General features: G+C 52.8%; 2 protein-coding genes across 12 annotated transcripts in view; one reads left to right on the top strand and one right to left on the bottom strand.

The window, feature by feature from the left end:
* R3HCC1L (R3H domain and coiled-coil containing 1 like) overlaps positions 1-1,032 on the top strand; it is a 79,418-nt gene extending 78,386 nt beyond the window's left edge. For all 11 annotated transcript variants that reach the window (XM_077878073.1, XM_077878062.1, XM_077878066.1 and 8 more), the window contains one exon: positions 244-1,032. In XM_077878073.1, the coding sequence (XP_077734199.1) occupies positions 244-311 (68 nt within the window). In that variant the 3' untranslated portion in view covers positions 312-1,032. The remainder of the gene's footprint in view (positions 1-243) is intronic.
* Positions 1,033-4,333: 3,301 nt separating this feature from the next.
* On the bottom strand, positions 4,334-19,890 carry LOXL4 (lysyl oxidase like 4). Its single transcript, XM_077878061.1, has 14 exons — positions 19,576-19,890; positions 18,863-19,041; positions 17,813-18,018; positions 16,488-16,526; positions 16,140-16,359; positions 15,135-15,318; positions 14,820-14,974; positions 13,898-14,065; positions 12,722-12,884; positions 10,194-10,437; positions 8,950-9,065; positions 8,127-8,263; positions 7,690-7,801; positions 4,334-5,385 (listed from the first exon to the last, which is right to left on the bottom strand). The coding sequence occupies exons 1-14, from the start codon at positions 19,856-19,858 to the stop codon at positions 5,315-5,317; spliced, it is 2,277 nt and encodes a 758-aa protein (XP_077734187.1). The 5' UTR covers positions 19,859-19,890; the 3' UTR covers positions 4,334-5,314.
* Positions 19,891-23,806: the final 3,916 nt, after the last annotated feature.

Below are 23,806 nucleotides of genomic sequence, written 5' to 3'. Positions count from 1 at the left end.
TTATAAAGTACTAGTAACATCGTTTCCACTTACAAAGTGCTTGGCAAGTTAAAGATATTGACTCTTGGAATCAGGAAGGAGAAGACCAGGAAATCCTCCTGTCTCATGATTGAAATTTGCTTATAATTTGGATTAAAGGAAAGTCACTGGTTACATTAAGTGTACTACCACCTTTTTTTTTTTTGTATATTTTTTATTTGGAGTTCAATTCACCACCACCTTTAATATTGTCCTTACTTACAGAGAGAAAACGACTGGAAGCCAAGCAACGCGAAGATATCTGGGAAGGCAGAGATCAGTCGGCGGTTTGAATATCACTCAACAAAAGGGATAGTTCTATGAATTCAAAAAATATTTCCATAGTCTTCAGTTGGAGGATCCTTCTAGAGTTCTGTGTACATGCAGAAGTGCATGTTAAAGAAAGAGAGAAAACCATCAAGATGAGCACCGACTGGGTATAGAAAGGTGGACTCCTGTCTATCTTCTCTTCTAACTGCAGTTCTTTGGAACTGCCTTACTGTGTTGGGCATAGAAGGGAGCCATCAGCTAGGAAGCTGACTTGTGACAGCTTGGATATGACTTCCAGGAGTCCTCTGAGTATGGCAAGTCCCATTGTTAGCATGGCTCACACGTCTAAGAAGTTTGAAGAAGTTAGAAAACAGAGGATTCAAACCTGCGATGTTGGGAGATTTAAGCCCCGCAAAGTTGGGCTGTTCCTTCCGGCCTCACAAAACTGAGGGGAGATGGAGGAAGCAGTTAGTGCAGAGAGATGCAACAGTGTCTGAAGTACTTGGTCCTCACAGAATCTACACTGTCACGTCCTGAACTCCAGGGCTGGAGAGCTGTAGCAGATGTAGGTGTTTGGACTCAAGAGTTTTTACTGAGCCGAGAGCCTGGGGTTGCTCCAGCTGCACAGCAGCCAGGGGCCTGCCAGCCTCATTCCTCATGGAAAGCCAGCCTTGGGAGCTGGTTCCAGTTGAAACAGTACTGTCATGTGAGAGGGAGACATTAAAGCTCATTTTATGGCACGTACCACTCTGCTATTTATCAGTTTTGTCATTCCCACAAAAAAAATTGGAGAACAGCTCTCCTCATGTCTTCTTCCCTGTAGTGCTATGTGTGGGCTCAGTGGGTTTGTTGGCTTTATTGAGCCCCACTGGGTAGAGTGCTAGTCATCTCTCTGCCCCAGAATATCCGACAAAAATGTATCCCTTGGGATTGGTATGTGTAGCTCCCTCCCCTTCTTGCCTTGCCTGTAGACCCCAACCCCAGTTTCTTGCCTTCTTCCATATCTGTCAAACCTGACATTCTGCAGAAGGCATCCGGCACTCAGCATGTCCTCTTCCTAGCCCATGCCAGAGGCGCTTGGCAAGCAACACCAAACCATCCATTACAGTGAAGAGTTGCCAGAATAAAACAAACACCTCTGGGCAGTGAGAAATTTCCTGAAGGACACTGGCAACTCGGAGCCATCCAACCATCTCATACTTGCATTCTCATTGTCTTTGGAAAAAAGTTTTACACTGTAGAACTGGTAGTGCTAGACCTTAAGAGGCAGCGGTAGCAAAATAATGTCCCATTGTGCTTTCAGTGAGGGCAATAGCCTCATATTTGTATGATTTAGTGCCCATGACAGAGATGGAATATTAGCACTGCCTAGAACACGGTGAAGTGGGGGCTCTGTTCCAATGTTCCTCAGATGACACTGGCCTTGGGTCTTGGTGCGATCCAACTGTCCCTACTGCTCTTCTGATCTTGGACCCTTCTTGTAGTTCCTCAGCATTGTTTTTCTCATTCTTGGTCAGTTCTGGAACTGCCCCTTGTTCCTATCCAGTGCTTCCTTTTCAAGTTTGGAGAATTAAATAAATCCTTCTCTTGACCCTCTTAGTACTACCCAGACCAGTGCATATCACTTTGGCTTGTAGCTGCAGGACTTGTGCTCTTCACAGAGCAGAACTCTAAGATAGGCAGATCTGTTTGAATAATATGGCTGCAGTGGAAAGGCTGCAGTTTGTAGCCAGGCTTCAAACTGAATGGTCTATTTCAGAGGGATACCTTTGCTCTGTTTTGATTTTTCAAGGCTAGGAGTGACCTTGGGCAGTAAAAAAGATAACTCTTCCTTTCACTTATCCTTGAGATGCTTCCCCTTTCTGATACCATTGTGGCTTTTCAGGGCATTGTTTTTTTTTTGTTTTTGTTTTGTTTTTTAAATATTTTATTTATTCATGACACAGAGAGAGAAAGAGAGAGAGAGAGAGAGAGAGAGGCAGAGACACAGGCAGAGGGAGAAGCAGGCTCCATACAGGGACCTAACGTGGGACTCAATCCCGGGTCTCCAGGATCAGGCCCTGGGCTGAAGGCAGCCCTAAACCTCTGAGCCACCTGGGCTGCCTGCAGGGCATTGTTAATAGAGCCACGTTTATTACCCAGTTTTCTTGTATTACTCTTAACTTCAGTAAGGTACTATTCTTATTCTAGTGCAGTATGTATTAGGTGGCTAATAGAATATGCTTTTTTTCAGCTAATGGTCAACTACTTCTAACTTTCAGATTTATTCTTACAATTGGACCCAGAAAAGGGATTTATTTTTAGCTAATACTGAAAGCTGTGGAGTGTTGCTGCTTCCACCATTAGTAGAAAATGAGCTTTTTATTTCTACTTTTCCAGTTGTTAAAATTCATGTATACTAGGTGGAGGTAAGAGGACCTGCCATGGCCCACCATGGATAACATTGAGCTTGTCCTCCTAGGAACCCAGTCCTTGGCCACATCTAAACCATATCTTCACAAGCTGAGCTAACTGGAGAGCATCCTGGAGCTGCCACTAGCTTCTTTATTAGATATTCCAGAAGACTGTGAATGCACTCTGCTAGGTGTTTTTGTTGGTTCGTATTTGTTAACATGACTAAATCCCAGCGGCACCTGGAATTTGTAGTAGAAAGGTACATTTCCCTTGAGCTCTAATAAGCTCCCTATAGAGTGAAGGTCTTGGTGGAATAGAAATAAATTAGGCTTCTGGGATCCCTGGGTGGCGCAGCGGTTTGGCGCCTGCCTTTGGCCCAGGGCGCGATCCTGGAGATCCAGGATCGAATCCCATGTCGGGCTCCCGGTGCATGGAGCCTGCTTCTCCCTCTGCCTATGCCTCTGCCTCTCTCTCTCTCTCTCTGTGACTATCATAAATAAATTTAAAAAAAAAAAAAAAGAAAGAGAGACAAAAGAACTGTACTTGAGAATTGGATTCATAAAATTAATAATGTATAATGCTTCATCAAGGGCATTTTTAAAAAAAAAGAAAAAAAAAAAAAAAAAAGAAATAAATTAGGCTTCTAATTAGTAAGCTGAGGTTCCCAGCACTTCAGCTTCTGTGAGGCTAAAGAATGCTGAAGTGAAGATCTGACATTTTTGGTTCTGTCTGGAATTTGGTGGTTGGTGTTCTGTTAACATTCCTCATACAGTCACAAGTCATGCCAGCTACCAATCTTCCCATGTCCTTCCCTTTCAACTCAGTGGTGTAACAGCACAGCCCTTGTACAGCTTTTTCCAAGAATTGGAACCGGCTGCACCTATCAAATGTGTGATGTGGGCAGCAAGCCTGAGACCAGAGCCGGAGGCCGGCTGCCTGGCCAGCTTTTTCTGGCCCCCTGGGAACTGGGATCCAAGAAGAAGCAGTGGGTGACCTCCCTGCCTGAATGTAGTCACCCGTTGCCACACGCTTCCCCGTGGGCTGCACGTTCTTTCACAGACCATTAGCTGCATGTGCTAGGATAATGTTGTCACTGTTCAGGCGATGTTTGCCGGCACCAACAGGAAATTAGTACTTCCCTTGTTTACCTAAACGGCCATGCCAAGATCGAATGCTGTCCTTTGCCTAATGAAGGAGATGAAGGAGCAGAGAAGAGAGAAGGCAGAAGGGAAGAAGGAAGAAAGCACTTCTTTGTGTTCATAGAGGGTAGCTCAAGATCGTGTCCCTTTGTACCCCCTGAGGAGGGGGTGGCTCTCATGATGTGGAGAGGGGAGTGAGTGCTACTGTAAATCTGCCCCATCTGCTACCATTCATTTTGGTTTTGCAGCCCCAGTTATAAAAGTTTACATTCCTTGGACTTTTCCTTCTTGCTGCCTCCCTTTCATCCTTTAACCTTTCCAACCCATGTTTCAGCCCTGAGCCTGGGGAGGGAATGGGGAAAGCAGACCATAGGCATTATAATATCAAGAGAAATGTAGTGGGACTGTTGTGAGTAGTATATGTACTGCACACATCCTAGTCACCAGCTCAGGAAGAATGGAAAAGGTTAGACTTTGTGTGCTGGGAACAAAGAATCACAGCCAGTCTTGCCTTTGTAGCTGTCCATAGTGAGCAACCTTTATTGGCATTAGGGTGTCAGACCTGTAAGAATCATCTCTTATATGTGTCTAATTTAGTCCATGCAAAGTTCACTCCAGAAACTTGGTTGAGTCTTGAAATTTAGGCCAGTCCTGAGATGCACAGTAATCTTGAGGGAGACTGGATTGCCTGCCAGGTGAATGGCATATATATTTTTTCCCTTGGCAGAAGCCCTGGCAGGGGCTGGGGTCCATACTACTGCAGTAGTCTCTGCTTGGCCTTCTCTTGCTGCTCTGTAGGAAAGCCCTATCTGGCCACCTCTGCAAATCCTGCCCCTTCTCAAGCACCCAGTAACTGGTGGTGGTGGCCCATTGGGAGAAAAGGGGATGCCTGAGGCCTACACTTCCAGGATATTAGAAACATCCATATGTGCAGTAGGATAAAGGTAAAGGCACTGGAGCAGACTCCTAGAATGAGTGAGTTCTAAATGAACACAGACCAAATGAGGGACTGGATTCATCAATATCTCTGCCAGTTGTGACTTTGAGCTTCTAGCAGAGTTAATCCCACCTCCTGTATATTTTTTGTCCTTTTGTCCTCTACTCCTCCCAGACATTTGCAAAGCACCATTTAAATGGGGGGCTAGGCAACAGTCCCATCTCTTAGGAACTGATCGTTCCTGAACCAGGAACGTTGGGGCAAAATCCAGGAAGGATTGGGTCTCCTTGTGGAAGAGGAACTCAGCTGAACAAAGCCTGGAGGCCACAGATCATAGACCACAGACCAAAGGCCCTTAAAAGATAGGCCCAGAGTCCTGAGGGAGCAGTACCATTTTGGTTTGGTGATCTTGCCATCAATAGGCTTCCTGAGCAGTTCTTGTTGCCCCTTAGCACTGGCCCCTCTCCCTCTGAGTTAGGGCTCTCTGAAGGGCATGGCTCCAATAAGCTGAGGTATCTGGTGTGTGGGCAGCAGCTGGAAGTTTGCAGTCGTGGCTTCAGATGAGATTGTTCCTGAGACGCTGCTCCTGCTCCAGGGAGAGCTCTTCATTAGCTCGGTAGGAATCCCCTGTGGACCAAAGGAGAATGGATAAGTAGCCAACCCTGCCATGCTCTCATCCCCTCCCTGACAGCTGCACGCACACACACAGATACATTCTGCACCACTCACCCTTCATATTAGGTCTGTCATGGGCACAAATACCAATCCATTCTGTAGAAGTGACCCTGATGTGTAGTTGTAGTTTCAAGGACATCAGGAAGAAGAGGCATTGAGTGGAAAGGGTCCTGCTGGTTATTCTTTGCCCCCCACCCCATCCGATTTCATTCTCTACCCTTCTTTATTTTTTCTGTGCCCTAGAGAACTGACCCCTAGAAACGGCCTCACCCTGACTTCCTCATCCTCTGGTTTCTGATTGATTTAGGTCAGTGGGAAGCAATGGAAGGAGGGAGAGGTTGGGGTATTTCTCCCCTGGTCCTATGGTGATAGTCTCTCCTATGCCTTGCTGCAGGCAGGTTCTCTCTCCAAAGTAGAGCTTCTGCTTGCTTCCAGGACACCCTGTGCCCCTTCATGCCGAAAGGCATTTACAGTTTCCCACTCCTGCTTATCCCCAGATGCCTCAACAACCCATTTCCTTAGTCCTATTCACACCTCTATAAATAGTCCTTTGATTAAATAACTATTCTCACCTGGTACACCCTCTGTTTCCTACAAGGGCCCCTACAGTGGTCTGAGGTGCACTGTTTTTCTTTCCACCCTTACTGCCCTGGATCCCTTGAAGCCTGCCACTGGCATTATGGCGGCTCTCTCTTGTGCAGCGTTAGGTTCCAATTCCTGATATCCCTGATGTTTCTGTCTCATTTAATGGCAGCAAAATCTACTCAGTCAATTTCAAATCCTTGGACTAATTCCTTTTTGTTGTCTTTCACCAATTGCTAGAGTTACCTTTTGAAAACATCAATCTGATCTTTGTGCCCCCTCTTGACTAAAATTGGTCAGTGGTTCCCAGAAAGCCCACAGGATAGTCATTCCTTTAGCAAGAACCATCATAACCCTCCCTGCAAAACACTTTACTGGGTTTGAAGTATATAGCCCCCCATTTAAAAAAAAGACTTCTTTGAGATTGAGATTTTCCTCAATCTTTTAGCTAGAAAGTGGTGGACTTGGATTTGGAACCCAGTGAAGCCTGAGGCCAAATCCTATGCTCTTTCTCCTTCCTTTCTTTCCTGACTTCTGCCTCTCCTTTGAAACACCGCTCAAATGTTTCCTCCGGGAAACCTTGCTATCCCTAGGTTGTTGCTTTCTATGCTTGCTCAGCATTAGTTCATATTGGTCTGGAGTACTCAGTAGTATTGGGGTTATCCATTTGCATGTTTGCTTATCCAATTTGAGTTCCGCACTTTACTCCTATTTATTTTCCTAGTGCCTGGTACAGTATTCAGCACAAAAGTAGGTTTTAAATGTTTGTTCACTGAATAAACCAGTCCTGCTGCACTCTACCCCATATGTGCAAAGTGTGGGTGTGAAGGCACACACCCCATAGCAAGTACAAGCATTCCATAACTTGAAGATAGAGGGATTTGCTACCTTTCTTTACAGACAAGTAGAGCAACCACCTCTATACTCTGCCCCCCAGTGAATCATTGCTTCTTCCATGTTCCAATACAACCAATCCTGCAAATGTCCTGAGCCCTGTTCTCTGCTGCTGCCACCTTATACGCTGACATCACAGCTGGAGATAGCAACACACAGCTGGCAGACTTCTACTTTTGCCTGTAGGCAGTCAACTTTGGACTGGCATGACTAGAAAGACCACATGAAAGGGTGGGGGGCAAACAGCAGGACTGGGAAAGAGGAATCTGAACTTGGCTTGAAGTGACTAGAAAAGACCAGGATAGATGAGAGACTGAGTTTACAATCCAAACAGCCTTAAGGACAAAGAGATGTAGAAGTAAGTGGTTACTGGGTGAGATTGCTCATGTGACCAGTTGGGTTAGAAATTTGCCTATGAAGATGTACAGAGGGGGGGATCCCTGGGTGTCGCAGCGGTTTAGCGCCTGCCTTTGGCCCAGGGCACGATCCTGGAGACCCAGGATCGAATCCCACATCAGGCTCCCGGTGCATGGAGCCTGCTTTTCCCTCTATGTCTCTGCCCCTCTCTCTCTCTCTCTCTCTCTCTCTCTCTCTCTTTGTGACTATCATAAAAAAAAAAAAAAGCTAAAAAAAAAAAAAAAGAAGATGTACAGAGGGAATACATCTCTGTCCTATCTCTGGCCTTCCACGTCCATATTCCAGCCATACTTGGGGGTACACGTAGCATTTTCTGGCTTGCCAAGCCCATACAGAGCTGGCCGCACAAGGGCTTGCAGTTACCTGTGTGGCAGTTGTGCAGCCAGACCCGGTGCCCGTCATACTTGCAGCGGCACCGCATCATGTTGTTAGAGAAATCGGACTCCGCCACCTCGTATTTGGGGTTCACAACCACCTGGAGTGAGACAGGGAACAAGTGAAAGCAGGTGGTGTGGCTTTTCCATTGATAATGGCTGTAATCATCCAATACCTTTCATGTAGTCTCACAAGGAGTGTTTATATTCTTCGCTTCGTTAAACCTTTTAATCACCCAGAGGGTAGGCATTAATTAACACTGTCCATTGAATCAAGAGTCAGACCTAGATCCTCTGGGTCTTCATTCAGTGTTCAAGTGCCACACCTGTTGGAGACCTTATTTGTGAAACTTCATTTGACCTCAGGGAGACTTGGAATATCTGCAGGAAATGGAGTTCCTGTGGGGGATCCCCAAGCCCCCTTACCTGGAAAATATAATTCCCAGGGCCCACATCTGTGATATCCACCCACTGGCAATCAATGTCATGCCGATAGGTATCCCAGCAGCCGACAGTCACTCCTTGTTCCCCAAAGTTGGCACATGCATAGCGCTTCTGCAGTCCTGTAAGGAAGGGCACTGACGGTTACCAAAGGAGTGAATGGATGCTCAGGACCAAGCACTTCATGAAGCCCTTCACATTGAATCTTTACATGGGTCATACCCTTGAGTGCAATCAGGTGAGGGACCTGTGGGTCCTTTAGATAGCTTGCCTGAGAATCAGCTGGAATTCCTACTAACCATGAATCCAGCACTGTAGCAAGCCCCAACTGTGACAGAGACGACTTCTTGGACACTCCAGTGGCAATTTCTATTGGCTTCTACTGGCCTAGGAAGTATGGGTGGAAGGTTCCAGTCCTACATGCTAATAATTTGTCCATCTTTCCAACCCTTTGAGGAGCGAGCGTTTGCCATGCCATTCTTAAGGACTAGGAACTGTGGGTATGCTAGTAGGAATCAGATGATCTGCGCCCTCAGAGGACTTAGCCAAAATGAAATAGGCCTGCAGCTATTATCCCAAATAGAAAGTACTAAGCATTTAGAAGTGGTACGAAGTGTGCTAAGGTAGGCAGAGGCAGAAAGGCCCTCCACCTAAGATGTCAGAAGGTAAGAAACACCTTTCTGAATTGCCTCAAGCATGGACTTGCCAGGACAGAATTTGCAGGTGCCTGAGGCGGTTCTACCTGAGGGCAGAAGGGAAGCTCACCCTGCAGGGGCTGAGGAGGCTTTGCTGGCCCGGAACCACATACCTGCGGGGCAGTTTGTGTCCTCCAGGCAGAAGCTGGCCTTGTGCCCCTCTGCCACCTTGGAGCCATTGAGAGTGAGTAGGTCATAGTGGGTGAAGACCTCGATGCTGTGGTAGTGCCTGCAGGAGGGGAAGAGCTGTCAGCCTGGCAGCAACAGCAGAGGGTCCACTCTGGAGGTGTCAGCAGGGCAGATGGAGGCCGTCACGCTAGGCCCCATCATTACCCAGGCAGGGCAGTGCCTTCTCCCTCTCCAACCCAGGATTCATGTGACCCACAGTCTACTTTCCTGGCAGCCCCGCCAGGCGGCAAGGTGCAGCCGCCCCCACCACCTAGGGTAATAACCCAGGTGAGGAGGGAAAAGCACTGCCCTGGCAGCCTGCAGGGGGCGGGTGCCTGGCCACCAGGCCTGATTGGAGGCAGAAGGAAGGGACACCTCTGGGAACCAGCCTCAGGGCTGAGCTGCTGAGGAGGGGTGCTTACTCTGCAGCCTGTGAGCCTGCTATCAAATTGCTACCATTGTCTCCCATCCAGGTCTAATGACAACCCTGTTCCTGCTCCGGGGGAAGGTGCTCATTATCTCAGTGAGGCCAAGTCTCAAAGTCACTGCCCCTTCCACTCAGTCTTCCCCACCCATGCTGTGTCCTGAAGGAAAAAAACCACCATTTTCCCATTCTGTCTTTGTCACAGGCGTTGTCTCTCCTGTCTGGGCTGGAGACTCCTGATAGGAAAGAATGCCCAGTTTCCTTTTAGTACCAGCGTTCATGCTTTTCTTTGGGGGCCTTGCTCTGCTGCGGCAGGAACCAGCAAGCTTTTTTTGCAGAGCCAGCATCCTGGGTGGAATGTCTATTCTGGGTTTCCAGGTTTCTAGGAGTCCCCACTTTATGTGGCTTTTAAAGACAAGGCCTAAGGTCCAACATAGAGAAAGTGATTATCCAGTATCATCCTAACAGACCAGCTCCGCCCGCAATGACTGCTCCGTGCCGTTGCTGGGGAAACGCACCCCGTGAGCACCATCGACCACGGTGCACCCAGAACAGGCAAGGGAGTGACAGGGCAAATCGGTGCTCCTGGGATTCCCTTCCTGGCTCCCAGAGGCAAAGCCAGTAAGGCATGTAGGAAGGAAGGTTCTCACTCGGAGTGTGCACCCCTCCCAGGAAAGCGCCCAGGGTCAGGGAAGGACCAGATTGGTTTGATTCCGGGACTCTGCTTTTTGTCCCCATAGAGCCAGGGCATGAGCAGGCACTAACCTGTGGCACTGGTGCCAAATCCAGCTGTGGCGACCTGTCTTGGGACGAAAGTCGGCCCGGCCCAGATTGTAGATCTGAGAGGAGAAGCGCAAGAGGCGCCGGTGCCCATAGGGCCAGTCCATGTGGTCAGCAGACTGGGAGAGGCAGTTCTCTTCATGGGCACAGTACAGCTGGCTGAGTGGGCGGTCCTCCAGGTAGGCCGTCTCCTGCACCAGCTGGGCATTCATCACCAGGTCTGGGGCGCCTGGGGCCACAGAAGACACAGGGCCTGTTTGCTCTTGGGCAAGGGGGGCAGGCTTGCCCGCAAACCAAGCTCTTCTGGGGGACCTGCCAGAAGAGCAGGGCTCTACCCAGAAGAGGAGGGTGGTGTAGGAGTCAGGAGCGGTGAGTTCTAGTCACCGCTAGAACCGCTAGATAGGAATGAGCTATCGCCCTAACCTGGGGAGCAGCGACAGTGTCCCTGTTAAGCATGACGGCTTTGGAGTCAGGCTGCCTGGGTTCAAGTCTTGCTTAGTTTCTGGCCACACCTTTAACTAGCTCTGTGACTTGCTTCACCTTCTGCTTCTCATTTTCCTCATCACTAAGCTGGGGATAGTAATAATGCCAATAATGCCAATACCCGTATCGCGCTCAGGTCACTGTATGGCGAGCCTGTGGTTGATGTAAGCTAGTATTTCATTTGTAAAATGCTCCTCAGCTTACATGTGCCTCTGTGTACCCTGGCTCATGCAGCCCTCCTAAGCCCGCTCAGTTTCCTCAGCTCATCACACTCCCTGGGGCTCAGTTCCTTTAAGGTAGGGAGTGGAGGGGAGAGGACTGGCCGGGAGAGTCAGAAGAGATCATCTCTGAGCCTGCTCCTGAGCTCCACCATTCTGGTCTATTCTGCCACAGTTCTCAGCCTGGGCCTCCCCCAGGGTTCCTGTTCTAACCCGACTGCTATGCTGGGTAGGCATGAGGCTGTCCTGTGAGCTCTCCTCTGAGGACGTTTCCGGTGCTTCCCTGTGCATAGAAGCCCCATGCTGGAAATGCCGCTCAGTAGATCTCCGGTTCCCTTCCTGTCACAGGGCCTCTCACCCATCTCGGAAGCCACAGGTCTCCCCGGCCACGTGCCAGTACAGAGATGTGGAGATCTTCAGCTGTTATCATGTGACATCCAGAGAGAAAAGTTGCCTATTCTCAAGGCCTGCTCTTGCAAAAGCAGGGTTACAGTTTAGATTTTTGGTAGCGGCATCACCTGGGTAAGAGCCTATGTGCTAAGGATGGTGAGATGGGACTACTGGTTTATTTCAGTGGGTGGGCATCGAGGGTGGCAGTGGGGCCTGGAATGCCTGGACCATCACCAATTGCTCCTGAGATCCCTGTGGTTATTCCTAGGCTATACCCACTGGCAAACCCTAGAGTTTCTGAGGGAAAGAAGATTTTCCAGAGAGACCGAGAAGGAGAGAGGGTAAAGGAAAAAAAGGAATGAGAAAAATCACAGAAGAGGAATAGGGATGGTCACTCAGGTGGCAGGTCACCTGTCTGTGCTCAGCCATTGCAAAATGTCAAAAGCATTAGGGGGAGAGCTGCCACTCCAGGCAGTAGGACAGGACAGGGGTACAAGGTTCTCAGGAGGGGGAGAAACTGGGGAGCAGGCCCCCAACACGCTGTGAGCCTTGGTGCTGGGAAGGCCCACTGTGGTGCCACATCAGCCTGCTGGTGCGGGTGTGCTGCGAGGACCTAATGTTCTTTTAAGGTTCTCCTAATGACAGACAGGCAGCCCTAAAGCTCGCTGACAAAGATTAAGGATGTCGTGGCATGGAAGCTTGGCTGGGAAGAAGGTCAAGCGGCCACTTGGTTTGGTGCCAGCCTGCAGCCTTTGGACTGGATATAGTTATCTTGGCGTAGACCTGGTTGGCAGATGTCAAACAGATGCTGCTGCCCCAAGAATCTGGGTGTGTAGAGCAGACTGATGCCTCAAAACAATCCTGTCCTATAGCTTGCTGGGCAAATCCCACCGCTTAGGAAGAGGGGACAGGGCAGAACCTTGGGCCCCTCATGCTCCTCATGTTTACATACATGTACAATTGCTTTCAAACTCCTTACTACTGACATCACAAAGAAATACATTTTATGCTGCAGCCTCGTGCACAGGTACATAATTTCCAGAAGAAAGGACTGCCCTTACTAAGTCTAACACGTTTTCTTGTTTTCCATACTGTTTTTTTTTTCAACTACCTGTCACGACCTGAAAATTAAAAACACTGTGGTATATCCTCGAGTTTTCTCATATTCTCTTTAGTCCCTGCAATAACTCTATGAGATGGGCCGGACAGGGTTGGATCCCCAGGTGAAGGGTGACTTGGCCACCCACAGCCGGTAAATGGCAGAGCCATTGCTCCGAGTCCAGCCTCCCTTCCACGCCCCACCCTTCCAGGCTTGGAGCTGGGACCAGCTCTCAGGCCCTCCCTGAAAATGGGACATATGGGCTTGCCAAACTGGGGGGGCCCAGGCCAGCCTGTCCCACCTGCGCCGTGGGTGTTACTCACTGTCTGTGCAGGAAACTCCAGCTGAGAAGCGCCCCGCGCCATGGGAGCAGTGCACTGGCCCGTGCCTCTGACACTGCTGCAGGGCTAGCTCTGTGCCTGAGCAGCGCACGCCGCTCATCACCACTTCTCCGGCCCCCGGCGTCCCCTGCCAGTACCAGGTGTCCTGAGAAAACAACCAGCAGCACCCAGTCAAGGCTGAGGGATGCTTTGGAGTCATCTCTTCTGATGTTTGAACCCCATCTGGCCACCCCTATGTCCAGCCTCACTTGAAAATCTCAGTGACAGGAGAGTCCCTGCTACTTTGCATCCCTCCAAAATCAGATGTTTCTTCCCCCACTGGCCTTGCCCCCACCCTCAGCTGCTGAAGAGGAGGTCCTGCACTCTTGCGGCAGCCTCGGGTGGCCTGCCCTGTCTTTCCAGCTGTGTTTAGTATAGCCCTGGGTGGTCAGCTGTGCTCAGGATTGGGCCCAGTTTTCTAAGTGAAGTGGGGCTGGCATTGCCCTGCTGGCCAATGCGGGTCCAGCAGAGGATGTTTTGCCATTCCAGTCACACCATGGCCTCGTGATTCTTGTTCCTGGATCCTCCTTGAATTGATCCTCATTCCCCCTGGACAGCCACTAGTCTGGGCCACGCCAGCATCCTTTCTCAGCTGGGCTCCTGCGATATTATGTTTCCCATATTCACGTTCATCTCTACCCCAATAGCGAGCCAACCCGCACTGAGGAAATTTTGGAAAAATCTGCATTGCAGGCTTTGAATGGGTTGCCTACCTCTTCCTCCCTCCGTCACACATCAGACCACTCACCCTTGGCAGCCCCACTCAGGCTCCGGTCCTTGATTTACCCAACAGAGTCAAGCTTCCGTGGGCCACAGGGCCTCTGCATGGGCTGCTTCTCCCCACCCCACCTCACCTGGTGAGCTTCTTTCTAGTTATCCTTCCTACAGAAAAAAGCATGTGCCTGTCGTGCGAATGTTTTATTAGTGACTTCCTTCCTCACATCACTGTTCCATGAGGCAGGAGCTATGTCTCATTCACCACCCTGTCCCCAGCTTCCAGCATTACGTCGGCTCATAGTTTCACTCAATAACTCATCACTAAGCAAATGAACAAACGTATGAGCGAATGAAGGGTTGGTACTTTTGGCACAGAAAGTCTGGAAGCAAGGCAGGACTCACCTTGATTGCATGGTTGGCAAAGCCCAGGCCGAGCTGTCGGCAGGCCACCCTGGCTTCGGTGAGCCCCCAGTGGTCACTACAAACGGCCCCCCAGCGTCGGACTCCGTTCACCTCCACCTGCACTTCCACCACACCTTCCTCAGGGCTGCGCCCACCGGCCAAGCGCACCTGCAGTGGTCAGAGGTGTGTGAGGAGCACGGTGGCCCCCGAGGGCAGGGCTCAGGACCGCTGCCCGGGAGACGTGCCCAGGTCAGCGCGCTGTGCAGCCCCGGGCGCAACTCTCCCCCTCCCGGGACTGGCCTTCCTCTGTTACTCGACGACATTTTGCTAGCTAGTCTCTGCTGTCCCTGCCCACTAGAGAAATCCCACTCGGGGTGCCTGCACCTGGGTCTCCTGCTCCAGTACTTGTACTCCTCTGGCCTGAAATTCTACCATTAACGATGACTTGCCAACTGCAAAGGGCTTTCGTATCTATGGTCGCATTCAAAATAACCCTATGAGACAATTCACCCCAGTTGAAGGAAGAGAGAACCAGGCTCGGAGACATGGGTGACTTGCCCACTGTCCACATTATGCGTGACATGTGAACTCTGACCATCCCATGCAGCCTCGCCACTGACACTCCCCAGCACTGATGGCCCTGTGGTCCTAGCCACCTTGTCTCTCAGCCCCACAGGGTCCAGAGAGGGTATAGTGGGAGAGTGCATCCACCCAAGAGTCCCCATCACCACGGGACATCTCTGAAAGCCAGAACCCGGCTGTGAGGAGATGTGGGTCAGGCCAGGGGAGGCCTAGAAGAGAGGACATTCCAGACTGGCTCTGAGAACCTCTTCTCCACTGGCTTGATGTGAGGTCCTGGGGCTCTCTCAGGGCTTCCTGCCCCTCCCCCCCAGCCTGAGGCCATGCCCGAATCTGAGCTCACCTGATTCTGGAAGCCCATGTTAGGGACGTTGCACCTTACGGCAGCATCATTCTCATGTTGACAACCATTCTGGGACCCTTCCAGGGAGGGGCAGTCGCTGAGGGTCCGCTCATATCCCCTGCAGCGCACCTCACTCAGGTGGATGGGCCCCAGGCCTAGCAGAGAGAGGGAGAGGTGCCCTGTAAGGCTCCACCTTGTAACCTCACACCTCCACAGGCGGGGAGAATTTCCTGGGCCTTGGCATCAGGGCCACCTAGGGATGGAGAGTGGCACATCCGGGTCCCCACCCCCACCCCCCTGGGCCTCTTCACTTACCTTGGCCCAGCTGGGCCCCAAAGAGGGCCTCCCGAGCAGAGCCAAAACCCAGCTGACGACACACGATGGTGGCGGAGATGAGGTTCCATCCGTGATCACAGACTGTACCCCACTGGCGGTTCATGAGCACCTCCACCCGGCCCTCACCCACCTGGGCCCCAGAACGGAGGCGCACCTTCAGCTCCTGCCGGTAGAAAACTGGCTTCAGGGTGGGCTGAGGAGGAGGCAGCAGGCACGGCCCAGCTGCTGGGGGAGCCTGGGCCGGGCCCCCTCTGGCTGGGCCAGCCAGTGCCGGTGGCACCTCTCGCGGCTCAGCTAACACCTCGAATACTCCACTAGGCCGGTTTTCTCAAGTGTCCTTTCTTCATGACAAAGAACCACCACACCAGCCAGAGCGGTGACAAGGGAGCCTGAGGAGCTGGGGTTCCTGGGCTTCACCACCCTCGCCCTGGTCCCTAGGGGGGTCCCTTCCTCTCCTCCAGCCCTGGCTTCTTCCTGGCGCTCCGGGGTTGAACTAGATCAGCGCTTCCCCAAGGGGTCCGGAGCAGCGCGGCGGTGTGGATCAGGCCCACTCGCAGTGGGGAGGTGCCTTCCGCGCTAGTTCTCGTCCAGCCCTTCCTAGTTCCGGAGGGGCTACCCCGCCGTGGGGCTGCCCCGTCCGAAACAGCTCGCCTGCACTAGCCTGATGCTTTTTATAACAAAGCGCCAGTCTCAGGTTCAGTACCTTTGGCCTCAACCGGGTGTTAGCTACGATGTAATTACTGTTTTCACGGCTCCCTGCTATTCGTGGCCGCTGATGTCAGCTTTCCATTTATGGTCGGGTTATAAACGGTTCCTTTCAAATAAATTCCAAGTTTCTACCACGCTATGCTTTGTTCTCCTCCTCCCAGTCTACACCAATGCCTCCTCGATGGGGGTGACTCGTCCCCCCACTCCTGCCTGTCCTGGAGCGCCCCTCCCTGCCGGTCCCTCCCACCTGCTCCCGCTGACACTGGCCGGACCCACCTCTGCCCGGGACTCCTTGCGCCCCGGCTTTGCCTTCCCGGGGCGGAAGCGGGGCCCGGGCACACAGCTGGCCACGGCGTGCATGCCGCCTGGGCAGGCCGGCCGCTGCTTGCCCCGTGCTGGTGCCACCTGCACCTGGCAGTTGGCCAGGTGGGGCTCTGTTCCCAGGCAGTTGACTCGGTGGATCCAGAAGGAATTCTTCTGTGTCAGGCTCTTCAGCCTGGAAGACAAGGGACACTAAAGGTGGGGAGGGGTTGAGGGAGCTCGGTGGTCAGGGAGGCAAGGGACATGCCCTCCCCTTTGTGCCACCCCCCCTCTGCACCCTCCTCTCTGGATGCTGCTTCTCACCTAGACTTGGGGTCCTTCATCTTCAAATTCCAGACCTTCCTAGGTGGGAGAAAACGGTGGGGATAGAGTAGGTGCTGAACCCTCCCTGTCCCCCAACTCCTCATAGCTGTCCCTGAGTTTGCAGTCCGGCTGTAAACTCAGTCACATCATTCTCATGCCGAGCCTCACAGCAGCCCTGGCAGGGTGGTCTCCTTGCAGACACCCATGGTCTCCATTTCACAGGGAGAACTGGGGGCTCTTCTGTGCCGGACTGTCTACCCCAGCTCACCCTCTCCCCATGCAGACGAAGGGGAGCCTTTAGGGAGTGCCCTGAGAAAATGGACCCAGGGGAAAGTCCTCTGGGCACAGGTGAGAGCTGAAGGCCTTGCTGCTGGGGGCTGCCCAGAGGCTATAATCAGGTCTGCCCTCCTCAGGGGCAGTGGGCGAGTCAGCCAGGCCCACAGGTGCAATTACCAGGCAGTGGGGAGTCAGGGGCCCACGTCCCAGTCATCCCCAGGGATGGAGCCACGTGGCTGGTCTTCAGGAACAGGCCCCTCCACATCAGAGCCACTAAACTGACTGGGGTGGGCAAGGGGAGACCACTCATACGTAGCATGGGGCCCTTCTCCCTTGATGAGAAACACACACAGTTTTCACTGGCACAGAGCTTGTACTGTTTAGAGGCTGATGCAATCTTGTGACAGTTGTCACATTTTTGATGGAGTATTTTTATGTCTCTCCCAAGTGCTGCCCCACCCCACGCCTTGCTCACACGCAAGGCAGTCGAAGCCTGGCTTGGATCAGAGTGGAGGAAATTCCCTGAGCACTGGCTGATGGAGGGCCGGGGGCCCCACTAGCCACCCACAGCACATTATTGGCAGAACTGAGACCAGAACTCAGGTCCTCTGTCCCTGGGGAGCACCACCAGAGGCATCTGCAGTCAAGTCCAGGTTTTTTTAATCAGGAACACGGTTTGTGTTCAGTTGTTCTCAGCTCTTTTCATGTGACTAGCAAGTACCTGTTTCTAGGTACTTCACAGGGTCTCCGAGCTCGTCCTCATTCTCCTCCTCATTATTCTGAGAGACCCACAACTCAGGCAGTCCCTTGGGCCTGTTTCCCCCCCAGTCCCAAACCCACCAAAAGTCCTGCCACAGACACCCCTGCCCATCTCACCACCCTGCCTGAACTCTGGAAGGACCCCTCTGTCACACGCATGCACCCTCACACATGTATCTCTCCAACACACAGGAACACACATGTATGCTCACGCATGCAGGCACACACTTGGCCACTGCCCCACAACCCCACGCCCCCACCAAGGCCCTCCACCCAAGCATCCCCTCTACCTGTAGTACAGGCTGTTGACCGGTGCCTCACTGGGGAAGCCCAGCATCCCACACACCACCTTGCTGTTGTTTCTGGTCCAGTCCTGGTCACACACCTGCCGCCAGTGGCCCTCATACTTCACCTCCACTGCTCCCTCTGTCACCAGGCTGTGCCGCTTGGCGCTGGCGAGTATGGGCTTGAGCCGCACCTCCTCCAGCCGCCGGCCCTGCAGGGTGCATGGTCACCGTGACCCCCGAGATTCCTGCACCCACTAGGCCTGCTGCATGCCTTCACATGGGAGAGCTGGGGTTCAGGAAACTTAGATTATCCCCGGCCCCCTGCAGGCCCTCACTGGATGGGCAGGAAGCAGAGGCCCAGAGATGAGGGCATTTACCAAAGCCACACAGCAAGCAGGAGGCAGAGCCCTGGTGTGTCTGTGTTCCTCTCCTCAACTCCAGAGAGAAGCAGGCAGATCTGTGCCCTCCCTGGGATCAGGCTCAGGCCCTTTGGAGTTTGAGAGCAGAGCCTTCCACTGGGCACAGAGGGACCTTCTTTATGACACCCTGGGGAAAGCTGAGGCTTTCCTGAGATGACCAGCAGGATCCTTGGCCCATGGGACCCTAGCTCTGCAGCGACTTGGACGATGAAGACCACCCCACCCTGGTCTGCTGCATTCGTGGGCCAGGGCTAGCTGTCCTCAGGCTGGGGCTGTCTAGCAGCGGAGAGTGAAAGCCAGAACCGGCCCTGCCTGCTCCTGTTGTTTGGCTTGGGCTGTTTTTAGCTCGAGGTTGTTTGTGCCGGGAAGAGGCAGCAATTGTGGCCGGGCCTTGTGGGTGAGGCAGCCCCTCACCCCACACTGCCTCCCTTATGGGAAGTGATGCCCTGCTACAAGTGGGGCCTCTGTCCATGCACCTGCTCCAGGCCACTGACAGGAGGCAGGGCCCTGGGGGATGTTTCTTAGCCTACTCTGTGCCCTTTCTCTTCCGTCTTCTTCCAGGTTCATCACCCAGGAGCCTCTTGGTCCATGACTCAACCCTTGGCTCAGGCCAAGGCCTGAACAGCCTCCTTACCTGGGGCCCAAGGGCGTTGGAAACCCTCTCAGAAAGATAGCCACGCTGGCGCTGGGGGTGGCACACCACCCCGATGTCTTCTGAGTGGCTGCAGTCACTGACACCCCAGCCATTGGACATGCATTGGTCCAGAGAGCTCTCCGTGCCCACACAGCGCACGTTGTCCAGCCAGATGGGCCCTGTGGGCAGAGGAAGGGTGATGCTGAGGGAAAGAGAGGCAAATCCTGGGCTGTGCCTCCTCTACAAGACTCCACAGTTATCAACTGTCTTTTTCCAGAGCCTGAGTAGAAAGGAGGGGTGAGGGAGAGAAGCTGTTTCTCCCTGGATTTTGGTATCTATAACCCTACCTACCACCTCCTCTTGGCAGTAGGTCCTGTAGAATCTGTTTTTGGAAAATGCCAGATACTAGATCTATCTGTACATCCATCATTCACTCAACAACATTTGCTGAGCACCTATAATGTGCCAGTCACTCTGTAGGAGCAGAGTGGGGTGGTGGTGGTGATGGTGGTGGCCTTGCTGCAAGCAAGAATGAGAGGGTCAGGGCAGGGGGTCACTTGTAGCTGGGGCACTCAGGAAATGCCTCATAAAGGTCATTTGAGCTGGGTATGAAAGGATGAGCAGGAGTCTGTGGAAGCTTCAGTGAGCCCAGCCTCTGAGAGAAACCCATGATCATTTCCTTGTCATCCCGCTGGGCGGCACCAGGCACTCACCCTCCCCTTGGCCATACTTGGCACTGTGTGCCCAGGTCAAGGCTGTTTCAAAGCCCAGTTGGCGGCAGGCCACCATGGCCTCCTGGAGGGCGAAGTCATCGTCACACACAGTCCCCCACTGGCCCTGGTACAACACCTCCAGGCGGCCCTCCTCTGGCCTGCCCTCTGGGCCCACCAGCCGCAGCTTCATGGTGCTCAGTGCCTGGAGCCTGCAAGGAGGGGCCTGGAGCAGCAGCAGGAGCAGCAGGAGCTGGGAGAGGGCTGCTGGTAGGGACCGCATCATGGGGACTTCCAGCGCAGTTGGGGCCGAAGCACCTGGGGAATGAGGAAACATGACAATGATCACCACCTCACCCCCTGACCTCAGCCTCTTCTGCTGGCAGAGACAAAAGATGGCAGGGTCCCTCCAAGTGTTTGCATGCACAGGTGTAGGTGTGCGTGGTGGCATCGACTGAGTCTGGGCTCTGGGATTAGTCAGTTGGTTTAAACCTACCCTTCATTGTCCATGTGACCTTGAGGAAGTTTAGCTTTGACCTTACTGAGTCTCAACTTCCTCATCTGTAAAATGGGGATAATAATCCTCATCTCAGCGGTATTAGTGTTAAATAAAACATGGTATATAAAGTGTTTAGCATCAGCCTACTGCACAGTTAGCACTCAATAAATAGCTAATCCTGATATAGTCCTATATCAAAAGGGGGAAAGGGGGTGGCCTACTCTCTGAGTCACAGGAGAGCCCCCCTAGTGCCCTCAGGTCCAGAATAGCTATCCCAGGGACATCGCTCCGCCTTTTTTGCAATGTCCCCAGCACCCTGACCACCCTCACCATAGAAGGCACATGGAATGCTGGGGTGGATAAAGCCATTTGAGGGGGGTCTAGGCCTCTACCATCCATTTGCTATGTGGCTCAGGCAAGTCTCTTCAACTCTCCAGGTCCTAATTCCTTATTTCTAAAGTGAAGAAACTGAACCAAAAATTCTGGATCCAGCTCAGATAGTCTATGATATCCTCAGGCTCTGGCTCCATCTAGGTGTCTGATTCATTGATCCAACATTTTTGGAATACATGCTTCAGGCCAATTATTAGGCCAGGTGCCAGGACACAGAAGTGAATACATCAAATGCTACTCCCTGCTCTCATGAAGCTCAGAGAAGGGGAAGAAAGGAGGGATTTTAGAGGAGGGACACTTAACCTGGGCCTCACTGGGTGAGTAAGAGTTCTCTTGGGTGGGCAAAGAGGGATTCCAGGTAGAGAGAATGGGATGGGTAAAGGAGGAGAGGGGGAAAGAGGTGAGTCTGTGCAAGAGCAGCAAATATCCTCTCTTTCCCCTGGACTGTAGTAGTGGAGGCACCGGCAGGGGCCAGACAATCAAGGGCCTTGTGCACCATGCACAGGGTTTACTCTTTATCCTATAGGAGGTGAGGGGTCATCGGGGGCTTTAGGCAGTGACCATACACCAGACAGAGGGCTCCTGTCTCCAGGAGGCTGTGATCACATGCACCTTGAGTCCTCAGAGGGGTTGAGGTTAAGTGTTGGTCTTTTCCCCCTCGTACATTTGCAGCCTTGGCTCTGGGAACAGGACGGGGGAGAGTGTCATGGCCAGTGAGGAAGAGGGCTGCCAGAGCGTCTGCAGCCACCAATGCTGAAGCTCCTCTGGCACCAGGCCCTGCACCAGGAGTTGAGGCCCGCCTGGGACATGGTGGAGAAAGTTGGGTTCCTGACTTCCTGCTCCATGCTTGAGTCTTAAGAGAGCTCATTCTGGGGAGACACCCTCTTCCATGGCCACAGCTGGCCCTGGGGGATTGCATAGCTGGTTAGTCTCCAGAGGGAGGGTCTCCCAGGGCCTCCTGCTATGCCCTTTCCCACAGACTGGTACTTGGCTGGGAGTCAGTCCTTACTCCTTCCTGCACACAGCCCATTCCCTCCGGCCACCAATCCTCCCGCTTTGGTGAGCCCAGGGCTGGGTGGAGTGTGCTCCTAGAAGTACACTAGATGGGCTCAGGACGGGTGCTCCACGGGGACAGCAGCTCTGTGTCATGCCCCCAGTGCCCAGAATAGTGCCAGACAGGTACAGGGGTGCCCTGTAAATACTCAAGGTTGCATGGCTGCAAGGTGGCACTGCACGTGCTTAAGGGTACAGACTGGGAGTCAGACTGCCTGGTCCACATCCCACTTCCAACAATGAGTTTCTGGGTAGCCTTGGGCAGGTGATTTCATAGCTCAGCGCCACCCTTGAGCCTCTGTGAAATGGGGATAATAAATAGCGCCCACCCCATAGGATTCTTGTGGAGCTTAGATGAACGGACGCATGCTGAGCTCGAGAAGAGCAGCTCTCCACTGACAGTTAACCACTAGTAACGGCAGCTGGAACAGCCACTCTTGGATAAAGAAGGAACGGAGGCTACATCCGAACTCAGCCACAAGTCCCCAGCACCCTTCTTTGTGACATCCTCCAGATTTGCCGCTTTTCCCTCTGAGCCAGGTTCTCCTCCTTCTCCTCCCTGGGGCCAAGTGCTGCCTCCCCCCATCCTCACCCCTAAGTCTTTTCCCATCGTGATCCCTCCTGCACTTCCTTTCCAGACTTAAACACTGTTTTCCTTATGTGACTCTCCGCTCTGGAGCCTGTGGGGGCTCCTGCCTGGCTGTCACTGTGAGCAGTGTGTTCTCTGCTGTCCGGATGTGCCATTCCCTCCTCTGTGCCCCCTGAAGGATGAGCTGGACAGCTGGGGACTGAGCCAAATCGAAGTCACTATTGGTAGGGACCTTCCCCAGATGACAAGAGAGGATAGGAAGGACTGGGTTCAGGGCCCTCCAGCTGTTAGGACCCAGTGGTCACATTGAGTCAGCCCTGAGAAATGACCCAGTGCCCCCACCCTTGCCCCTGTCAGTCAGGATGCTCTTCGCTCTGCCACCAAATTGTTATGTGACTTGAGTCAGGGGCTTTCCTCTCTCTGAGACTCAGGTGCAACACCTATAAAATGAGGGGGTGGCCCTAGGGGTCCAGCTATCTATGACATGCTGTGATGAGCTGTAGGGTGGCCTGGTCAGGTCTGCCGTATGGCCCGTGGCTGATGTCCCATAGGACCACAGAGCTCTCATTAGAGGCTGTGCATAGTCCTGGGCCTGCCTGGAGGCTGGGGTGGGCTTCTGCTGCAGGACCCTGGGACCTGGCTGAGGACAGCTCCTTGCTGTGAGAGCTGCCCAGGGAGTGGATGGGCGGCAGCAGAAGTGGAGAGTCGATGTGGGGAGGGCCCCTCTTCCCAGCCTGCCTGCCACTAAAGGGCCCTCTGTAGCTTCTGCTCACCCCACACTTGCCTTCCCACCATTCCCCAAATGTATCTGTCCATTCTCTCCTTCCACATCCCAAGCCTCTGCTCTCACTCCTCCTTCTACCTGGAGTACCCTTTCCCTCTGTCTCAGGTTGGTAAATTCCTACAGGTCTTCCAACACCGAGCTTAGATCTACCCCGCCACCAAGTCCTCCGGGGGTCCCACCTCCCTAGCACTTGGTGTTTGCTCGCTGTCTCCACATCCAGCCTCCACAGCGTCTCCCCGGAACTGTTCCACCAGTGCCCAGTATGGGCAAGCCCGCTGGCTGAGAAGCCTCCCTTAGAGAAGGAAGCAGCCTCAAAAGTGGCAGTTCTCTTTCCAAGTGAAGGAGAAGGGGACAGGGTATGGGAAGGAAGGTGGGGGAGGGGCTTTTAATAATAATACTTATTATAATACATTTAAAACTACTTACAGAGTACTTATCTCCACTTTATAGGTGAGAAGCTGAGGCCCGGAGGAGCTAAATAACCGGCCCAGCCAGGATTCAAAGCCAGGTAGCCCTGCTCTAGAAGCCAGGCTCTGAGCCATGGGAGAGATGAACGCTGGAGGAGGAGGGGAAGGAGGAAAGGAGAGGCAGGGGGATGAATGAAATTCCACCCTGTTGCTGGCTGATGGATGACCCAGCCGTGGTGTGAGGGCACTGGGGCTGGTGCCAGCACTGAGTGCAACCAAGTGACAGATCCAGGACCCTGCCAGCTTGACGCAGAGAGTCACCTGTTCAGGTGCTACCAGGGGACTCTGGCACCTGGCCTGACCTGCCCGCCCCCCCTTGGGAGGCCTGGAAATGCCCGAGGGTATTCAGGAGAGAGGGGTACTGCCCCTGGGGCACCTGGCATGGGGGTGGGGGGCACTGCCCCTGGCACCAGCCCCGGCATCAGCCCCTTCTTTCTAGCTCTTTGGGT

This window comes from Canis aureus, chromosome 29 (assembly GCF_053574225.1).
Source record: "Canis aureus isolate CA01 chromosome 29, VMU_Caureus_v.1.0, whole genome shotgun sequence".
NCBI lineage: Eukaryota > Metazoa > Chordata > Mammalia > Carnivora > Canidae > Canis > Canis aureus.
This window is presented reverse-complemented; position numbering and strand designations above follow the sequence as displayed.